Source organism: Schistocerca nitens, chromosome 2 (genome assembly GCF_023898315.1).
Source record: "Schistocerca nitens isolate TAMUIC-IGC-003100 chromosome 2, iqSchNite1.1, whole genome shotgun sequence".
NCBI lineage: Eukaryota > Metazoa > Arthropoda > Insecta > Orthoptera > Acrididae > Schistocerca > Schistocerca nitens.
In genome coordinates, this window is record NC_064615.1 from 727,829,329 (window position 1) to 727,851,910 (window position 22,582).

General features: G+C 44.8%; 1 protein-coding gene across 9 annotated transcripts in view; it reads left to right on the forward strand.

The window, feature by feature from the left end:
* LOC126236927 (zinc finger CCCH domain-containing protein 13-like) overlaps positions 1–22,582 on the forward strand; it is a 264,568-nt gene that overhangs the window by 85,287 nt on the left and 156,699 nt on the right. For all 9 annotated transcript variants that reach the window (XM_049946596.1, XM_049946597.1, XM_049946598.1 and 6 more), the window contains exon 6: positions 20,519–20,960. In XM_049946596.1, the coding sequence (XP_049802553.1) occupies positions 20,519–20,960 (442 nt within the window). The remainder of the gene's footprint in view (positions 1–20,518; positions 20,961–22,582) is intronic.

Here is a 22,582-nt window from a genome sequence, read left to right on the forward strand (position 1 = left end):
ACTGATGCACCAAAATATGCCCAGCTTATTGGAAACCCCACCGATCTGTGATAAAATCTAAATTAGCTATCAGCTGAGTGAACATATCGTCTCGAAGTACCGGTATTTGAAAATTTCCTGAGTGGTGAAGTGAATGAAGTGTTGCATCTAAAACAAAACAAGAAAAGAGGTGGCTCTGTAATGAATAATGCACTACATGAATGATAAACAATTTGTGCAGCAAATATTAAACTATTGAAAAGCATGCATCTTGTTATTAGCTCTTATCTAAAAATTCTTGTCATTGTCAAACAATGGAAACCCCTCATAGGAATATCAACAGTGTAGGAAAATATAGATTGTTAGTTACCGTAAAGAAGAGATGTTAAGTTGCAGACAGGCACAATTAAAAAACCCTTACACGAATCTTTCAGCCATAGCCTTGATCAGCAAAAGAGAAACAGAGAAAGACTCACCATTCATACACACATGCAAGCACACTTTGCTCACACATTATTGCCAACTCTGGCAGCACAGGAACAGGGCATTCTGGCCTATGCTGCTGGAGTTGGCAGTCGTGTGTGTGAGGTGTGCTTGCTTGTGTATATGAATGGTGTGTCTTTTTCTATTTCCCTTTTTGCTGATGAACACTGTGGCCGAAATTTTTGTATGTCTTTTAATTGTGCCTGTCTGCAATTTAAAGTGTCTTCTTCACAGTAAGTAGCAATCTATCTTTTCCTACATATTTTAATTATTGTTATTATTTAAATGCAGTAATAAAAATTGAGAATTAAGAAACCACTACTAGAAAAGCTCATGTGAATAAGTTTAGCACAAAATGTTGCAACAACCAATCCAAATTAAATATGAATATGATTGGCTGAAATAAACAGAAAAACTGTGAAACAACATATGCTTGACAAATTACTTTCAACTTTGCAATCCTGTATAAAAATTGATGGAACTTAAGCTTGTTTTGTTTAAAAATAAATTTTCTGCAAGCTATCATAGTAGTTTGTGAAGAAAACACAGTAAAACATTTTTGTTAGTTAGAGATAAGGTGATCCTTTTTTCTGACAATTATTTTTATAGCAATTTTCATGATAGTTTAATTTTCTGTGTGATCATCGATAAAGCTTCAACTGCTACATATGTTGTTTTGCACATCCAAAGATTTCTCGAAGATTTTAAGTCACTGGTGAATAAAATCTTTAATGAGTAAACAACAAAATAATAGTCAAGTATAATAACCAGTTTTTTAATTACATCCAAATGCAGCTCTTAAAATGCAACACATTTCTACAAAACACAGTTTCATGTCCAATGCTTGATTTTTCACTTGTAAAGCATGAACAGTGATAGATCTTTGTAAATGCTACTTATAATTACCATAAGAATATATTTTTTGTTATCACCTGTATCACTTCAAACTGCTTCAGTGCACATAACTCATGTAAATCCAGATTTTACGTTTACTTTTTGTGCAACTTTAGGCCATTATATCGTGCCAATAGATAAAGCTTTCACAAAACAACAGGACAACCATTAAGTAGAAATATTTTTCTACCTTCTTACAAAATTTGAACCAATTCACACAAGTTTGAGATTTAGAAGTTGTGTGCATAAAAAAACTCAGAAAAAACATGTTTTTTGCGCACAAAATCCAAATGAAGCTAGATTTTTGAAAGAGAGTTCTAAATTTTATTGTAAGAATGCATTTTTTGTTTATTTCATTCCTTTAAACCATTGCCCCGCATTCTGTTCATACAAGAACAAATTTTATGTGCTACATTAGCTTGACTTTAAACCATTATATCTCATAGTCATTACAGATTATTGGATAAAAATTTTTTTTCTGACTTTATCCATTTATCTATCTTTGTGAAAAGTTGAGCCAATGTGTACCAGTTAAAAGACAGAAGTGGCATGCTTCAAAAACCTACCAGAAAAAGTGTTTTTTGCATTTATTTGAAGATTTTTTCAAATTGTTAGACATAGGTCCGATATGCTAGTGTGACGAATTTGAAACGTCAGTCTCATTCCTGTGTGAAGGTATGTAAGGGTGACTGTTTTTGCATGTAAAATCTGAACGAGGGTGACTAATTTTGCACATAAAATCCGAACAAGAATGAATGTTTTTTGCACATAAAATCAGAATGGTGCACATACAGATGGTGCCATTAATTGAGCATTAATTTCAGCCCAATCTTTTGCAAAAGAAAGCAATTGATTTGCACAATTTGCCTGGGTGCCGACTCTGGCTTATCATTCAAACCTTGTTTAATATGCTCTAACATAGCTACAGACGACACATATTTGAAGGCTAAACAAATGGCCAGTGGTTTGGGCCAAACCAAAACATTTCAACCCATGTTTCTAGCTCAAATAGGAACTGAGCACCAAGATCCCACTCCCCAAACCATAATTCTGTGAGTGGCCTATTAATACATATTTGTTCCAGCACTTCTGTGCTGTAAAGATTATAGTTTTCAAATCATTGTAGATAAAAAAGATTAGGTTTCTAAATGAACATAAAGATCAACATAGGTGACATACACAGCAGCAAGTGAGACAATGTCTTGAGTAAAAAGCAGTGAATAACTTTTTTATTCCTGCATTATACTTATGACTTTGGGAACTAGGGAACTTGGTCTTCAAATGTTTAAAAGTAATTCAGTTTCCATTCATATGTTTTCTTATTTGTAAATGTATTGGTGTGTGCCTTCCAGATGTAGAGTTCACATTACTTCAAAGAATCCTTTTTAGACTTAAAATTCTTTGTCATCTAGTTCCATTACTGAAAAATTTGTAATGGAATGCAATATGTACTGGGGAAAAGATCTCTGATCGCTGATTAGAAGAGGCACTGAGGAATGGATCAATATGTAGAAATAACTTGAATATTTTTGCATTTGTTAGTTCTGATGGAGAACTTTGTTCAAAACATAAGCTATTTATCATTTTATCTAAACTATTGCTGCAGAAATATTGTGCAGTGGTAAGACATTGGACTCACATGTAAAGGATAAAACTGATTTTCATTCCCACCCTTGCTCCATTTGAGCTTGTGCTTAATCTCTAATGCCCTTATCCTCTATGGGATGTGGAACCCTAATCTCTCCTCCTTCCTCACTCTGCTTCTCAGTAGGTCTTCAGTTTGATGACTGGTGATCTATGATCATATAGATATTGTTGTGTGGTTGTATATTCGCTTACAGTTGGGTCTTATGTTATAATATACTCACCATATTGCAATAATGAAACTGTCATCAATTTTTTTGGCCCACCTGGTTGTCCATGCGGTCTAACGCACGGCTTTCTGGGCGGGAAGGAGCGCCTGGTCCCCGGCATGAATCCGCCCGGCAGATTTGTGTCGAGGTCCGGTGAACTGGCCAGTCTGTGGATGGTTTTTAGGCGATTTTCCATCTGCCTCGGTGAATGCGGGCTGGTTCCCCTTATTCCGCCTCAGTTACACTATGTCGGCGATTGCTGCACAAACAAGTTCTCCACGTACGCGTACACCACCATTACTCTACCACGCAAACATAGGGGTTACACTCGTCTGGTGTGAGACGTTCCCTGGGGAGGGTCCACCAGGGGCCGAACTGCACAATAACCCTGCGTTTGGTGTGGGGCGGCGGAGGGGTGAAGTAGACTGCGGTAGTTATTGTGGGGTTGAGGACCACTGCGGCTGCGGTGGGGACAGAGCCTCTCCATCGTTTCTAGGTCCCTGGTTAACATACAATACAATCATCAATTTTTCTCTAATTTTTTTGTTTTTTCTTTTTTCTCTTGTTTGTCAGTTAGCACTGTTGTACTTTTTAATTTTGCTTTTTTGTAATTATAATTCACATTTATTTGCGAAAAGAATTTTTCTGTCACAGTCCGTTCTTTGTAACTGCACATGCAAAACAATTGCTCAGTACGTATTATGTAATGCGTGCCAGTTAACTCATTGAGTTACCAATTTTGTGCAGCTCATGGTGTTCATTGCTGAAACTGTTGATATTTATACTGAAAATTTTGATCAATACAAACAAATTTGAACAGTCAGGAGACATTCAGTCTCTGTATGAAAACATATATAATGTAGCATGACATTCCCAAAATCCAAAATATTATTTGCAATGTGTATGGCCCGTCTATAGCAGCCATTAACCTAAAATAGCTACTGGATAAAAGCTGACCATCATTCATAAGCTTATGCTTTGAAACAGTGGCAGTATTAAATTGTGGTGTGCGTTATTTTTGCTGAATTTGACCATAGAAACAGCATATGGAGCAAATTTTAATACATACACAAATGGGAAAAGTAAATTAATTTCATGGCTGTATGGTTTCTTCTCATATCTGTAGCAAAAGCTAGTAGAAAATTGTACCCTTACTCTCATAATGCCACAACAGTGTTCAATGGGGAACTGTCTGAAACAGTAAGTTTTCATATAAAAAACTGTGTTCCTGCAGTTTTGGAATAAAACCACAAAATCTCAATATTTTAGTTGTAAACCAATTACGGTGATTGTTGCCACAGTTTGTATTGTGTGTGTGTGAGTGAGTGAGTTTCTAAGCATGATTGTATAATAACAAACAATTTGTTTTATTATTTGTCTTTTTTCATGCTGACTTCAAATATTGGTTGAGCTGCCTCTCATTTTCTTTTAAAATCACCTCTGTTATGGTTTCATCTTATACATCAGCCTAACATACTGTTTCTTTTTCTGGTGGCAGTGTTGAGTTTCTTCTAGGATTCCAGTGTATTATTTAAAGGCTACAGGTTCAAAGTAATTGCTAAAGAAAGTTAAATTTGTATGTTGAGAAATATAATTATGCAAAACAGTGTCATGGTTTTTCTTTTTGCCTGTCTGTGCTTCTCTGATGCTCCTTGTTAACCATCTATGATCAGTGTGTCCAATTGTTGTCATGTGAATTTTTTGCTGGTGTGATCATAATGAGATTCCACCTAGAACTGGCCAAAAGCTGATGTATTTTTTAATTATTTCAGTGAATTAGATAGTGTAGTGGTTAAGATAATTAACTTGAATTTGTCAGGAATGGTATTAAAATCTGTGTTACGCTTTCTCAATGAGGTATTGGAGGGTTTATCTAAATCACTTCAGGGAAATGCCAAAATACCGAACTACCCGATTGTAAGACGATCTTTAATATAAACAAAAAGAAATGGTGTGCACCAATTTCTTTCTTGCATATTCTCTATGCCAGTGGTCTGTTGTATCACTATTTTAATCATATTCATCACTGTCATCATCACTGTTATCATCATCATCATCATCATCATCTTCTTCTTCTTCTTCATTTGAAAGCCTACTGGCTTTTCTTCCTTTCTTTCACTCCTCCCATTATCTGTCATTTTTTGAGCAATCCATAGCATTAGACTTGCAGCACTTTTTGAATACTTTCATTATAGGTTCCTTTAAGATTCTGCTCTAGACAGTGATGATCCATTGACTCAACAGTGATATTGAGGGTTTCTTTAACTTTCCCCCTGGAGTGCAGGTATGATTTCCTTGAAGAAGCCACTCACAGTAAAGCTGTCGCAGGTGAGCCCTAAAAGGTCTATTAACAACAACAACAACCGTTTCTTGACTCTGTGAGGTCATGACACCAGGAATTATCACTGGGTGTATGTTGCTCTTTGATATCAGATCCTTAATTTCCTGGATGTCCCTTAAAGAATCCAGCACCAATATTTCCCTTCTCTTAAGGGAAGAGCCAGATATTCTGTTTGACACAATCTTCAACCAGTCTAGTATCAGGTCATGTATCATCCATCCCTTTTCTTGCCATTTAAAGATAAGTCTAGAAGACAGTTTTTATTTTGGTACAATTTTAGTGTGAAGAATCACAAATGGGGTTAGCTTCTTTCCATTTATTAATAGAGCCAGCATCACTTTTATTCTGGGATTTTCATTGCCAAAACATCTTATAGAAACACTTTCAACTCCCTTCTTTTCAGCAGTAAAATTTGATGCATATCAGGGTAAACAAGTGTACAATCAGCATTGCTGATATGATGTAGCAAATAGTCATATCACTTTTAGACAGACTTTATGGCACTGATACTGTAAGTAGTTTTTTGTCAAATGCTGTGGGAAGGCACTGGGATGTAAGTCTCACCCTTTTCATCATCCTCCTGCACCTGCCAGCATACTTGCTTTGTATTCTACGGCACATGCAGTTTGATAATGACTCTTTATTTCTAACATCTTCTGTAGCTTGATTGCTTAAGTAATTGGGAAGCTTTCATTGTGTTTCTCTTACGTGTACCAAACAACTTGCTATTTCAGTTCATGAAACATGCCCTGCTTCAGTCTCCTGAAAGTGTGGCATGTAGAATGAGCATTCTTTAATTTATTCTTCATCTGATGCCATCTATGAATATTTGCTTCTTTGAGGACCAAATTTTCTCCCTGCTGCATAGCTGTTTGTGAGGCCTTTGCTTCATGAATCACCATTAACTTAAAATTGGTGTAATATTCTTTTCGTGAAACCATTGTGAGTTGCAAACATGTAGATCCATATTTCTCAACACAGTCACAACTGTGATTTGCAATTGTCATTGATTACTACAATTTACAGTTCTTCTTAAGCAAACTAAATGACAACAAGGCTTTTATCTCTTGGCTCTGTACTGCAGGATTGGCAACAACTGTAAGATGTTGAGTTGAGACTGCGCTTCACCATGTGCTTGTCATGCTTTAAAATTAGCAGCGTTTTATAGCTGTAGCACCGTTGTTGAAGCTCATGTTTCATTGGTGTTAACGTGTTTCAAGTGTTTTTGTGAACATATTGGAACATATTTTTATCAGTTTTAATTTGTTGCCTTTAGAAATGTATACTGTTGTTGAGTATGTGTACAATTTTAAAGTCATTTCCATTTCAACTGCAATTGCATCTGGGCAAACTGCAGTTTAAGCATGGTCAGTGTTCACAAAAACACAAGGAACACAGCTTATGTTCCCGTGATTGGTAGCATGATGAAATATGCTACCCCTTCCTATCCTCACATTCAGCCTAGTGCACAGCCAAGCTGGTGCTGCAGTTGCCCATTCCACCCTTCTAAATTTTTCAAATTAAATCTGTAAATAAGCTTAGTTGCCAAAGCTTTACCTGGAAGTTTAAGATGACCCTCATATTACGCTGTTACACAACATAAAAATATTGACCTCAGAAACAAAAGAATGTAGAATGACCCTTGAATTTTTCTAATGATGTGTTTGACAAAAAACATTCTTATAGTCTGGTAAATGCAGTTGTTTCTTTGGATAATATTCAGTCGATTCACTGAATATACCAATACTACATTATTCATTGTATCACTCTGTATGGCTTTCTGTCTAGAGAATCCTTTACAAAAGTGGAATACAGAAGCAGTTAACAAAATGTGTTGTGAAACATAACATAATATTCTACTGCAGTCCACTTTCTCACCCCTCCCACGCCCCCTCCCCCTGACCCTCCCCTCCCGCTCCACCTCCCACTGACCCGTACCTCCCCTCCCCCTACCGCTACACAGCCCCCTCCACCACCCCTCCCCTTCCCTCCCCCTCCATTCCCCTCCCCCTCCCTTGCCCACCCCTCCATTCCCCCTTCCCCCTCGCCTGCCCCCTCTCCTTCCCCCTGGCCATCTCCAATCCCCATGGCCCTCTCCCTTCCCCCTTGCCCACCCCCTCTCCGTCCCCCTGGCCATCTCCCTTCCCCTCCTCCCCCTTCTCTCCCTCCCCTCACCCCTTCTGCTCCCTCCCCTCCCACCCATCCCCCTCCCCCTCCCCATGGCCATCCCTCTCCTCCCCCTCTTCGTCCCCTCTCCTCATCCCCCTCTCCGTCCCCTCACCCCCGCCCCCTCTCCGTCCCCTCTCCCTCTACCCCTCCCCCTCTCCGTCCCATCTCCCTCTACCACTCCCCCTCTCCGTCCCCTCTCCCTCTACCACTCCCCCTATCTGTCCCCTCTCCCTGTACCCCTCTCCGTCCCTGTCCCCCTCGCCGTCCCTGTCCCCCTCGCCCTCTCCGCCCCCATCCCCTCTCCGCCCCCATCCCCTCTCCGACCACCTCCCCCTCCCTGTCCCCCTCCCCCTCTCCGGCCATCTATCCCCTCTCTGTCCCCCTCCAACTCTCCGCCCCGTCCCCCTCTCCGCCCATCTATCCCCTCTCTGTCCCCCTCCAACTCTCCGCCCCCTCCCCCTCTCCGCCCCATCCCCCTCTCCGCCCCATCCCCCTCTCCGCCCCCTCCCCCTCTCCGCCCCCTCCCCCTCTCCGCCCCCTCCCCCTCTCCGCCCCCTCCCCCTCTCCGCCCCCTCCCCCTCTCCGCCCCCTCCCCCTCTCCGCCCCCTCACCCTCTCCGCCCCCTCCCACTTTCCGCCCCCTCCCCCTCTCCACCCACAACCCCCTCTCCGCCCCCTCCCCCTCTCCGCCCGCTCCCCCTCTCCGCCCGCTCCCCCTCTCCGCCCGCTCCCCCTCTCCGCCCCCTCCCCCTCTCCGCCCCCTCCCCCTCTCCGCCCCCTCCCCCTCTCCGCCCGCTCCCCCTCTCCGCCCGCTCCCCCTCTCCGCCCCCTCCCCCACTCCGCCCGCTCCCCCTCTCCGCCCGCTCCCCCTCTCCGCCCGCTCCCCCTCTCCGCCCGCTCCCCCTCTCCGCCCCCTCCCCCTCTCCGCCCCCTCCCCCTCTCCGCCCCCTCCCCCTCTCCGGACCGCTCCCCCTCTCCGGACCGCTCCCCCTCTCCGGACCGCTCCCCCTCTCCGGCCCGCTCCCCCTCTCCGGACCGCTCCCCCTCTCCGGCCCGCTCCCCTTTCCGGCCCGCTCCCCTTTCCGGCCCGCTCCCCCTCTCCGGCCCGCTCCCCCTCTCCTGCCCGCTCCCCCTCTCCGGCCCGCTCCCCCTCTCCGGCCCGCTCCCCCTCTCCGGCCCGCTCCCCCTCTCCGGCCCGCTCCCCCTCTCCGTCCGCTCCCCCTCTCCGTCCGCTCCCCCTCTCCGTCCGCTCCCCCTCTCCGGCCCGCTCCCCCTCTCCGGCCCGCTCCCCCTCTATGTTCGCTCCCCCTCTCCGTCCGCTCGCCCTCTCCGTCCCCTTCCCCTCTCTGCCTACCCCCCTCTCCATCCCCTCCCCTCTCCGTCCCCTCCCCTCCCCTCTCTGTCCCATCCCCTCTCCGTCCCCTTCCCCTCTCCGTCCCCTCCCAGCTCCGTCCCCTCCCAGCTCCGCCCCCTCCCAGCTCCGCCCCTACCAGCTCCGCCCCCTACCCCTCTCCGCCCCCTACCCCTCTCTGCTCCCTACCCCTCTCTGCTCCCTACCCCTCTCCGCCCCCTCCCCCTCTCCGCCCCCTCCCCCTCTCCGACCCCTCCCCCTCTCCGACCCCTCCCCCTCTCCGACCCCTCCCCCTCTCCCTCCCCCTATCCGCCCCCCTCCCCCTCTCCCTCCCCCTATCCGCCCCCCTCCCCCTCTCCGCCCCCTCTCCTTCTCCGTCCCCCTTTCCCTCTCCCCCTCCTCCCACTCCCCCTCTCCGACCCCTCACCCCCTCCGCCCCCTAACACCCTCAGCCCCCTCACCCCCTCCGCCTCCTCACCCCTCCGCCCCCTCACCCCCTCCGCCCCCTCACCCCCTCCGCCCCCTCACCCCCTCTGCCCCCTCACCCCCTCCGCCCCCTCACCCCCTCTGCCCCCTCACCCCCTCCGCCCCCTCACCCCCTCCGCCCCCTCACCCCCTCACCCCTCCGCCCCCTCACCCCTCCGCCCCCTCACCCCTCCGCCCCCTCGCCCCTCCGCCCCCTCGCCCTCCGCACCCTCGCCCCTCCGCCCCCTCGCCCCTCCGCCCCCTCCGCCCCCTCGCCCTCCGCCCCCTCACCCCTCCGCCCCCTCGCCCCTCATCCTTCCGCCCTCTCATCCCTCTGCCCCCTCATACCTCCGCCCCCTCATACCTCTGCCCCCTCATCCCCTCCGCCCCCTCATCCCCTCCGCCCCCTCATCCCCTCCGCCCCCTCTTCCCCTCCGCCCCCTCATCCCCTCCGCCCCCTCATCCCCTCCGCCCCCTCATCCCCTCCGCCCCCTCATCCCCTCCGCCCCTCATCCCCTCCGCCCCCGCATCCCCTCCGCCCACACAACCCCTCTGCCCCTCATCCCCTCCGTCCCCCTCCCCCCTCCGTCCCCCTCCCCCCTCCGTCCCCCTCCCCCCTCCGTCCCCCTCCCCCTCCGTCCCCCTCCCCCCTCCGTCCCCTCCCCCCTCTGTCTCCCTCCCCCCTCTGTCCCCCCCTCCGTCCCCCTCCCCCCTCCGTCCACCTCCCCCCATCCGTCCCCCACCCCCCTCCGACGCCTCTCCCCCTCCGACCCCTCTCCCCCTCCGACCCCTCTCCCCCTCCGACCCCTCTCCCCCTCCGACCCCTCTCCCCCTCCGACCCCTCTCCCCCTCCGACCCCTCTCCCCCTCCGACCCCTCTCCCCCTCCGACCCCTCTCCCCCTCCGACCCCTCTCCCCCTCCGACCCCTCTCCCCCTCCGACCCCTCTCCCCCTCCGACCCCTCTCCCCCTCCGACCCCTCTCCCCCTCCGACCCCTCTCCCCCTCCGACCCCTCTTCCCCTATCCCCCCGCCCCCTCTTCCCCTCTCCCCCCGCCCCCTCTTCCCGTCTCCCCCCGCCCCCTCTTCCCCTCCCCCTCCGCCCCCTCTTCCCGTCTCCCCCCGCCCCCTCTTCCCCTCCGCCCCCTCTCCCCCTCCGCCCCCTCTCCCCCTCCGCCCCCTCTGCCCCCTCTCCCCCTCCGCCCCCTCTGCCCCCTCTCCCCCTCCGCCCCCTCTGCCCCCTCTCCCCCTCCGCCCCCTCTGCCCCCTCTGCCCCCTCTCCCCCTCCGCCCCCTCCGCCCCCTCTGGCCCTCCGCCCCCTCTGGCCCTCCGCCCCCTCTGGCCCTCCGCCCCCTCTGGCCCTCCGCCCCCTCCGCGCCCTCTGGCCCTCCGCCCTCTCTGCCCCTCCGCCCTCTCTGCCCCTCCGCCCCCTCCGCGCCCTCTGGCCCTCCGCCCTCTCTGCCCCTCCGCCCTCTCTGCCCCTCCGCCCCCTCTGGCCCTCCGCCCTCTCTGCCCCTCCGCCCCCTCTGGCCCTCCGCCCTCTCTGCCCCTCCGCCCCCTCTGGCCCTCCGTCCCCTCTGGCCCTCCGCCCCCTCTGGCCCTCCGCCCCCTCTGGCCCTCCGCCCCCTCTGCCCCTCCGCCCCCTCTGCCCCTCCGCCCCCTCTGCCCCTCCGCCCCCTCTCCCCCCACTGTTCCCCTCTCCCCCTCTGTTGCCCTCTCCCACCGCTCCCCCCTCCCTCTCCCCTCTCCCCCTAACCCCCTCTCCCCCTCCCCCCTCTCCCCCTCCCCTCCCCCCTCTCCCCCTCCCTCTCCCCCTCCCCTCCCCCCTCTCCCCCTCCCTCTCCCCTCCATCTCCCCCCTCTCCCCCTCTCCCCCCTCTGTCCCCCTCTACTCCCTCTGTTCCTCTCTCCCCCCTCTGTTCCTCTGTCCCCCTCCGTCCCCTTTCTTCCCTCCAACTGAAAGAAATTAGATGTAGCTAGATAAAAACATTTCTGTTTAGGCTTTACTGTGACTGTTATTGATATCGAGTGAAAAACTTTTACTGTTCCCACCTACATGTACATCTATATCTCCATTGATACTCTTACTGAGCAAGGAGGCGAAGTGATTAGCACGTTGGACTAACATTCGGGAGGTTGACAGTTGAATCTTGCATCTGGCAACCCTAATTTATGTTTTCTGTGATTTCCCTAAATCGCTCAGGCAAATGCCAGGATGGTTCCTTTGAAACGGCTTGGCCGACTTCCTTCCCCACCCTTCCCTAATCTGATGGGACCGATAACCTTACTGTTAGGCCCCTCCTCCAAATCATCCATACATCCATCCATCCATCCATCCATCGATACTCTGCAATCCACCTTACGGCGTATGGCGGAGGACATCCTGTACCACTATTAGTTATTTCCTCTCCTGTTCCAGTCACAAATAGAACAAGGGAAAAATGACTATATGTCTCTCTATAAGCCCTAATTTCTCATGTCTTATCTTCATGGTCCTTATGTGCAATTTATGTTGGAGGCAACAGAATTGTTTTGCCGTCAGCTTCAAATGCCGGTTCTCTAAATTTCTTCAATAGTGTTCCCTGCAAAGAATGTCACCTTCCCTCTAGGGACTGCATTTGAGTTCTTGAAGCATCTCCTTAACACTTGCATGTTGTTTGAACCTACCAGTAACAAACCTAGCAGCCCGCCAATGAATTGCTTCGATTTCTTCCTTTAATCCAATGTGGTGTGTATCCCAAACACTCAAGCAGTATTCAAGAATAGGTCGCACTAGCTTCTTATATGCATTCTCCTTTAGACATGAAACAAACTTTCCTAGAATTCTCCCAATAAGCTGGAGTTGATCATTTGCCTTTCCTACTATGATTCTCACAGACTTGTTCCATTTCATATTGCATTGCAACATTATGCCCAGATATTTAAATGACCTTAGTGTGACAAGCAGGACACTATTATTGCTGTATCCAAACATTACATGTTTGGTTTTCCTACTCATCTGCATTAACTTACATTTTTCTACACTTAGAAGTAGCTGCCATTCATCACACCAACTAGAAATTTTTCTGAGTCCTCTTGTATCCTTGTACAATTACTCAACATCGAGACGTACTGTACACCACAGCATAATCAGGAAACAACTGCAGATTGCTGCCCACCCTGTCTGCCAAATCATTTATGTATACAGAGAATAATAGTGATCCCATCATACTTCCCTGGAGCACTCCTGATGATATCCTTGTCTCTGAGAAACACTTGACTTCAAGGACACCATACTGAGTTCTATAACTTAACAAGTCTTTTGAGCCATATGCTTGTAGCTTATTTAGCAGCCTGCAATGTGGCACTGTGTAAAACGGTTTGTGGGAATCTAGAAATATGGAATCTGCCTGTTCTCAGTATATTATGTGAGGAAAGGGCAAGCTGAGTTCTGCATGAGCAATGCTTTCTGAAACCATGCTGATTCATGGAATTAGCTTCTCGATCTCAAGAAAATTTATTATATTCGAGCTAAAAATATGTTCAAATGTTCTGGAGCAAACCGCAATGCATTTTGGAGATTTAAACCTCCTTATCGAGTGGATTTATGTGGATCAGTATGGCATCGTATGTTGTGTTATGTCTGTGGAATAACCTGTGGACTGTCTAATAAAGAAAAATAAAACATTGTTTCAATACATGTACTGAAATAGAATTTTGTCTACTAAATAGTGAATGTCCTGAAGTAGTACATATACCGAAATAGTTTTGTTTTTCTCTACTAGAAAGAGCCACAGGCTGCTCCAAATTTGTAACACAACACAAGTATACCATGTTATTCCACATAAAGCCATCTGATGAATGTGGTTTAAACATTAGAAACACTCAGTGATTGGTAACAGTGAACTGCTTTTTGCTTAATATTGCTGCAATTTGTGTGGTGTTTTTTTTTTCATAATACATGGATTTTATGTATCAGATCAGTGGATTTTACATTAATTATGTTAATGGACTTTAACTCTCGGTTACAACTTGTTCTCTGAAACAGATGTTTCTCTTCCTGTTCAAAAATATTTTAATCCCATGTGTTCTACACCTGTTAACCACATTCTATTGAATTGTTCCATCATGTTTTTTTTTTTTTTTTTTTTTGAAGGAGATGGTATTACACATCCAGAAGTAATATGTTTAACAAAGAGTTAAATTTTTCAACAACATTGTGTCCTTTGCTTAAGGTTTCTCCAAACACTGTGATAGTCATTGATTATGTTTTTCTTTTGTGATCTGAACCTACCTGCTTGGCAGGCGTGTGTAGTCATAAGCATTTAACTTGTATAATCAGGTAATGTTATGGATAAGGTGAATAAAAAATTGTTTTATCGGCAGAACACTTAAGAGGATTTAACAAATCTACTAAAGAGATTGCCTACACATTGCTTGTCTGTCATCTGCTGCGTTATTGCTGTACAGTATGGCAACATTACCAGATAAGATTGGCAGACGATATCGAAAAAGTTAAGAGAAGAGCAACTTGTTTTGTATTATTGTGAAATAGGGGAGAGATTGTTAGAATATGATAAATGAGTTTGGGGGAGGGCATCATTAAAACAAAGGCATTTTTTGTTGCAGTGAGATCTTTTCAAGAAATTTCTGTTGCCTATTTTCTTCTCGGAATGCAAAAATATTTTGTTGACTCCCACCTATGCAGTGAGATATTACTATTTTAATAAAATAAGAGAAATCAGAGTTCACACAGAAATATTTAGGTGTTCATTTTTCCCACGTGCTGTCAGAGTGTGCAACAGCCGAGAAATAGTCAGAATGTGGTTCTGTGCCTCTGCCAAACACTTAAGTGTGAATTGCAAAGAAGTCAGATAGATGTAGACATACTGTTAATTTTTATCTGTAAATAATGAAGGTATTTGTATCTAAGAACAAGTTGTCACTGGGTCTTGCACTGTGAACTTCAAACACCTTTGGGAATTTTACTATGGGAAGTACCATAAAACTGCACATCATCAACACAAGGTGTCCATGATCAGTACTGTTGTTGTTGTTGTGGTCTTCAGTCCAGAGACTGTTTTGATGCAGCTCTACATGCTGCTCCATTCTGTGCAAGCTTCTTCATCTCCCAGTACCTACTGCAACCTACATCCTTCTGAACCTGCTTAGTGTATTCATCTCATGGTCTCCCTCTACGATTTTAACCCTCCTCGCTGCCCTCCAGTACTAAATTGGTGATCCCTCGATGCCTCAAAACATCTCCTACCAACCAATCCCTTCTTCTAGTCAAGTTTTGCCACAAACTTCTCTTCTCCCCAATTCTATTCATTACCACCTCATTAGTTATGTGATCTACCCATTTAATCTTCAGCATTCTTGTGTAGCTCCACATTTCGAAAGCTTCTATTCTCTTCTTGTCCAAACTATTTATTGTCCATGTTTCACTTCCATACATGGCTACACTCCATACAAATACTTTCAGAAACGACTCCCTGACACTAAAATCTATACTCGATGTTACCAATTTCTCTTCTTCAGAAACGCTTTCCTTACCATTTCTAGTCTACATTTTATATGCTCTCTGCTTCGACCATTATCAGTTCTTTTGCTCCCCAAATAGCAAAACTCATTTACTACTTTAAGTGTCTCATTTCCTAATCTAATTCCCTCAGCATCACCCGATTTATTCAACTACATTCCGTTATCCTCGTTTTGCTTTTGTTGGTGTTCATCTTATATCCTCCTTTCAAGACACTGTCCATTCCGTTCAACTGCTCTTCCAGGTCCTTTGCTGTCTCTGACGGAATTACAATGTCAGCGGCGAACCTCAGAGTTTTTATTTCTTCTCTGTGGATTTTAATTCCTACTCCGAATTTTTATTTTGTTTCCTTTACTGCTTGCTCAATATACAGATTTAATGACATCAAGGATAGGCTACAACCCTGTCTCACTCCCTTCCCAACCACTGCTTCCTTTTTATGCCCCTTGACTCCTATAACTGCCATCTGGTTTCTGTACAAATTGTAAATAGCCTTTCACTCCCTGTATTTTACCCCTGCTGCCTTCAGAATTTGATAGAGAGTATTCCAGTCAACATTGTCAACAGCTTTCTCTGAGTTTACAAATGCTAGAAACATAGGTTTGCTTTTCCTTAATCTATCTTCTAAGATAAGTCAGTATTGCATAATGTGTTAAACATTTCTACGAAATCCAAACTGATCTTCCCCGAGTTCGGCTTCTACCGGTGTTTCCATTCGTCTGTAAAGAATTCGTGTTAGTATTTTGCAGCCGCGATTTATTAAACCGATTGTTTGGTAATTTTCACATCTGTCAACACCTGCTTTCTTTGGAATTGGAATTATTATATTCTTCTTGAAGTCTGAGGGTATTTTGCCTGTTTCATACATCTTGCTTACCAGATGGTTGAGTTTTGTCAGGGCTGGCTCTCCCAAGGCTATCAGTAGTTCTAATGGAATGTTGTCTACTCTCGGGGCCTTGTTTTGACTTAGGTCTTTCAGTGCTCTGTCAAACTCTTGACGCAGTATCATATCTCCCATTTCATCTTCATCTACATCCTCTTCCATTTTCACAATATTGTCCTCAAGTACATCACCCTTGTATAAACCCTCTATATACTCTTTCCACCTTTCTGCTTTCCCTTCTTTGCTTAGAACTGGGTTTTCATCTGAGCTCTTGATATTCATACAAGTGGTTCTCTTTTCTCCAAAGGTCTCTTTAATTTTCCTATTGGCAGTATCTATCTTACCCCTAAATGTTATATACCTCTACATCCTTTCATTTGTCCTGTAGACATCCCTGGTTAGCCATTTTGCGCTTCCTGTCGATCTCATTTTAGAGACATTTGTATTCTTTTTTGCCTGCTTCATTTACTGCATTTTTTAATTTTCTCCTTTCATCAATTAAATTCAATATATCTTCTGATACCCAAGGATTTCTACTAGCCCTTGTCTTTTCACCTTATTGATCCTCTGCTCCCTTCATTAGCTATGATTAAGTTAAGCACAGTGTAAATTCTACCAGGCGGCTTCCTCTTTCATTCGTTACCCCCATTCCATATTCACCTACTATGTTTCCTTCTCTTCCTTTTCCTGCTGTTGAATTCCAGTCACCCATGACTATTAAATTTTTGTTTCCCTTCGCTATCTGAATAATTTCTTTTACCTCATCATACATTTCATCAATCTCTACATCATCTGCGGAGCTAGTTGGCATATAAACTTGTACTACTGTGGTAGGTATGGGCTTCGTGTCTATCTTGGCCACAATAATGTGTTCACCATGCTGTTTGTAGTAGCTTACCTGCACTCCTATTTTTTTTATTCATTATTAAACCTACTCCTGGATTACCCCTATTTGAATTTGTATTTATAACCCTGTATTCACATGACCAGAAGTCTTGTTCCTCCTGCCACCGAACTTCACTAATTCCCACTATATCTAACTTTAACCTATCTATTTCCTTTTCTAAATTATCTAACCTACCTGCCTGATTAAGGGATCTTACATTCCACACTCCGATCCGTAGAATGCCAGTTCTCTTTTCCTGAAAACGACGTCCTCCTGAGTAGTCCCCGCCCGAAGATCTGAATGGGGCACTATTTTACTTCCAGAATATTTTACCGAAGAGGGTGCCATCATCATTTAACCATACAGTAAAGCTGAATGCCCTTGGGAAAAATTATGGCTGTAGTTTCCCCTTGCTTTCAGCCGTTCGCAGTACCAGCACAGCAAGGTCGTTTTGGTTAGTGTTACAAGGCCAGATCAGTCAATCATCTAGACTGTTGCCCCTGCAACTACTGAAAAGGCTGCTACCCCTATTCAGGAACCATACTTCTGTCTGGCCTCTCCACAGATACCGGTCCGTTGTGCTTTGTGCTTGCACCTATGGTACAGCTATCTGTATCACTGAGGCACACAAACCTCCCCACCAACGGCAAGGTCCATGGTTCATTGGGGAGGGGGGGGGGGGGGGAGTAGGTGTACTATCAGACAGAAAATCAAAATTAAATTCACCTTAAAACATATGTCTCCGGTTAAGTCGGCATTACTTTATTAAGAACCTTTTCAGCTGCTTAGTGAAAAATCAAACATATTTTCTAGGTTGTCTGTAAACTGTCAGTACTGCCATTAGCTTGTCTATTCAATTTTCCATGTTGTGGTGCAGCATTTAGAGATATGTTTGCCTCAATGTTTGTATCTTGTATGGCCTTATACCTAATACTGATTTTAGCTTTCATCCATCTATATGTATCTGTTTATTCATCTCCAAGTAATGTTCAGATAAACATAAAATATCCCTTTCATTTTCCATTTTCAGTATTAGTAGTTCACCTTTTTTACTTTAAGGGTCTTGTGTGGTGATGAAAGATGGTATATGAGTGTTCTTTCAGATCTGCACATTTGTCCAAACTGCAGTATTTTGCAGAATGAGATTTTCACTCTGCAGTCGAGTGTGCGCTGATATGAAACTTCCTGGCAGAATAAAGCTGTGTGCCGTACCGAGACTCGAACTCGGTACCTTTGCCTTTCACAGGCAAGTGCTCTTCCAGTATTTTCCTTTGCTGCTAGTTGTTCCAAATGAATCTATACACTGAGGTGACAAAAGTCGTGGGATACCTCCTAACACTGTGTCAGATCTCCTTTTACATGGACTTAACAAGTCGTTGGAAGCCCCCTGCAGAAATATTGAGCCGTGCTGTCTCTATAGCTATCCGTAATTGCAAAAGAGTTGCTGGTGCAGGATTTTGTGCATGAACTGAACTCTCAATTATGTCCCATAAATGTTCGATGGGATTCACGTCAGGTGATATGAGTGGCCCAATCATTCATTCGAATTGTCTAGAATGTTTTTCAAATCATATGCGAATAATTGTGGCCCAGTGACATGGCGAATTGTCATTCGTGAAAATTTCCTTGTTGTTTGGGAACATCTGTGAATGGCTGCAAACAGTTTCCAAATAGCCAAACATAACCACTTCCAGTCAGTGATCGATTCAGTTGGACCACAGGACCCAGTTCATTCCATGTAAATACAGCTCACACAATTATGGAGCCATCAACGGCTTGAACTGTGCCTTACTGACAACTTGGGTCCATAGCTTTGTGGGGTCTACGCTCCTCTCGAGCCCTACCATCAGCTTTTACCAACTGAAATTGGACTCATCTGACCAGTTGTTTAGGCTGCAACCAGTATGGCCACAAGCCCAGAAGAGACACTGCAGGCCATTTCGTGCTGTTAGCAAATTCACTCGCTTTGGTCATCTGCTGCCATACACCATTAATGCCAAATTGTGCTGCACTCTCCTAACGGGTGTGTTCATTGTACATCATATATTAATTTCTGCAGTTATTTCACACAGTGCTGCCATCCACAGGCCACAGTGCCATTTGGGATTTGGTTGCAGATGTGCTGGTGTTACTCGGAGCAAGTACAGCCCCAAATTCAGCGTTTTAACAGTCTGCTGCCCTGGTTACTGCAGAGGCCCGGCATCATTTTAGATTTAGTGCAGTACAGGAGAGATTGCACTCCTGCTTCTGTTTTTTAATTCGATATTTCCAGACATTTTAAATGAGCACAGCAACTATGTATCTGTCTTTGTGGATGGGTCTAAGCAGGGGGACTCCGTTGGTTGCTCTGTTCTTTTTCCGGATCATGTCCTCAACGTTCGACTGCCTCAAGAATTTACTATCTTTGATGCAGAATTATATGCGGCTTTTCAGGCACTGGAGCAGACTAAATTTCTTGTCTGTTTAGATTATCTGAGCACCCTTTTCTCTCTCCAACGTTTGTACCCAGCATATAAAGTCATCCAGAATATCCAGGATGCCTTCCACCAACTACAACAACTGGGGAAGGAGGTGTCTTTCTGATGGGTACTTTGGCACATGGGAATTGTGAGGAATGAAAGGACAGATTGAGGCATGTTGTGATTCTAAGGTACTTCAGTGTGCCATCCCCGTTCATGCTGTCACCTCGCTGTTGAGATACAAAGTCGTGTGTCGCTGGGAAGCCGAGCGGCTTTATAAGTGCAGATCGCTGTCCCATGAAAAAGTCACTTTGTCCTTTAGAAGTATTTACCATGAAAAATGACCTAGCAAAATCTTGAGGAATTACTAGGATAGGATGGATACTGCTTTGATCAAATTAGATATTACTGTTAGCCTTGGAAGTTGCTGATTTGCACACTGTGTGATGCCATTGAGAGAGGAGAGCAGCATTAGTCACACTAATTGGTGAATCCCCCTTTTCCTTCCCACCAGTCTCCATTTAAACCTGGTTTACTAATTATTAATATGTTTGATGGAACACTGGAATCAAGGCTTGTGCCACAGTATTCACAGTAGATTGATGAATGTTCCCATTGCTGTTCTTGGTATCGTTCTCAGTTGTTCAGTAGAGGTTGTGGTCTGAACTGATGCTTGAATCCCCAACTATAATTAATTGATTGTGTATGAGGTTTCAGAATATTATTTGTTGGTGTCGAGCAGATAGTGTGAAGTGGATGGACCATTTGTACAAAAAAGGGGGTTTAGAAAAAAACTCTTAATATATCTCATGTATGGTTCTGACAGCATTTTCAGAGATTCTGGGACAAATTAATGCTGATGACATATTTAGATTTGATTTGTCAGTATATCATTGTCCTACTTAGAAAAAAAAAAAATAAATCATTTATATTATGTCTCACATGCAATGTGGATATCTGGTATTGATAATTAGAGTCACTGCAATAGATAATAAAGGTTTTAATGCTCTGAAGGATAGTGTGATTGATAGTATTGTTTGTATCTAATGAACTGATAATACAATTAAAATTTTTATTTTTATTTTACTATTTATAAAAAGTATTTTCTAGTATTTATTTTCAAAATTATGGCGTCATTTACTTTTCTCTGAAGGTCACCTAGTCTGTAATACTAAATTAGTTTGTTTCCATCTTATCCATTTTTACTTTCTGAACAAATTGCATACATTTTCATTTCAGGTGTAAAGCATAACCTGTCACCTCGCCCAAATAGATCTTTGTCATCTGATCGAAAAGATAAACGTAACAGGAGCAGCTCTCCACGATCACAAGCGAGAGACAGGGAGAGAGACAGAGAGAAAGAACGTGAGAAGGAAAAAGAAAAGGAAAAAGAGAGAGAAAGAGAGAAAGAAAGAGAACGTGAAAGAGAAAAAGAAAAGGAAAGAGAAAAAGAGCGTGAACGTGAAAGAGAACGAGAAAGGGAAAAGGAAAAGGAAAAGGAGCGTGAACGTGAAAAAGAGAAGGAACGAGAGAGGGAAAGAGATCGAGGCAGAAGTCGATCTCCGAAAGCAAAAGGGAAAGAACATTTATCTCGCTCCCCAAGGAGGTCACCGAGACCTTCTAAAGATACCAGGAAGAAGGACTCTCCTGATTTAGGAAATTCAAAGGATAAAAATTACAGGTACTGTGTATGTGAGGCATTATGAATGAATGCATTTGGCTTTGAATCTCCTTTATAGACTCATTACAGATGATTTTATTAAAATTATGTTTGAATAAATTGATCTGTTTGATGTCCATTTTGTTTTGAATTTTGAGGAAGGCTCCAGCAAGTCATGAAGTAAATTCTTAATTGGTGTGACGTATTTGATTGCAACACAGCAATTAACTAAGACGTAAGGTAGTACTAAAATTGAATACTACACTCTTTATCTGACAAATAGGTGTTTCATATTATGTCAACATTTTGTTGTTATTTTGTGATGTTATACACTGTGTGCCCAGAAATGATGTCAGGTATTTTCTACTTGGCATAAACATAACACCTTCCTTTACTTACTTAGAAAAAACTTCTGGTGATGACCTCTATTTGTGAACTAACTTTAATTTGTGGTAATTTTGTCCCAGGTAGCAGACTTTTCAGTTTGATTGGAAAGTTTTAAGAAATGAGCCCATTGTAGTTAATTATTTGTGACTGGTTCACATTGGACAGGCAGAGGGCAAATGTGGAGACTGGCAGTCTGGTTTCTCCCGTTTGCCCAAGAGTAGTCACATGGCTGCCCCATCAGCAGAATTCTGTTCAGACACACAGGAGGGAGGGGTTCATTAGTTACCAGGAGCACCAGTGCTAGGTGACTAATAGTGTCCCTTAGGAAAATACTGTCTATGGTAAGAAAGAAACCATTGTGCACTCTGTATGTTTGCTGGAAGACCTTATTTGAGATATGGAGGAGATTTTGCCTGTAGATATCATGTGCTCAGGTCATTGCTCAAGTCAGGACCAATGATGCCTCTCACTTGAGTTTTGAGAACATCTTTAATTCCTGCAGTTGGCTAGAGAAAGTGATGAAGATATTTGTCCTTGGTTGCAGGCTGAAAGGTGAGATTTCAAGCTTCTCCGAAGAACGTTGAGAGTCCCATGTCCAAAGAGCAAAATGGGTTTGTCAGCAATTTACAGAGACGAGATTCTTATAGCTTATTCCCAAAGCATTTGTAACTGTGTCCAGGAATTCACCATTCAGCAGAAAAATCGTTGTGGCCTTATTATGCTTAGAACTGAGAGCTGGATGAAATCAAAATCAGGAAGCTCCAACATATTTTATGAAAAGATAGGTTAGATTTTCTGGGGAGGGGGGAGGAGGTGTATGTTCATTATAATAAAAAATAGTATTATGTCTAGTGAGCTAGTGAGGTAAGAATTCAGTCGACCTGCAAACTAATCTGGATGCATATATAACTGGCTGAGATGAATTCAAATTAGGTACCGGATGCTTTTTATGGTCATCTGATGCTGCTACAACAGTTATAAATTATTCAAAGAAAGTCTAAGCTGTATTTTGCAAAAGTACCCCAACTAGTGGCAGGAGGAGAGCTTATAAATTATTCAAAGAAAGTCTAAGCTGTATTCTGCAAAAGTACCCCAACTAGTGGCAGGAGCAGAGCTTAGCATGCCAAGTGTAGACTAGGATGCCTGCATACACTGCCGTTGGTGGAGAGGACAGGCAGTCCTAAAGCAGTTCTGAAAACTTTCTCCAGAAACTATCTTCATCAGCTAGTTCAGCAGTCCAAACATAACATAATTTT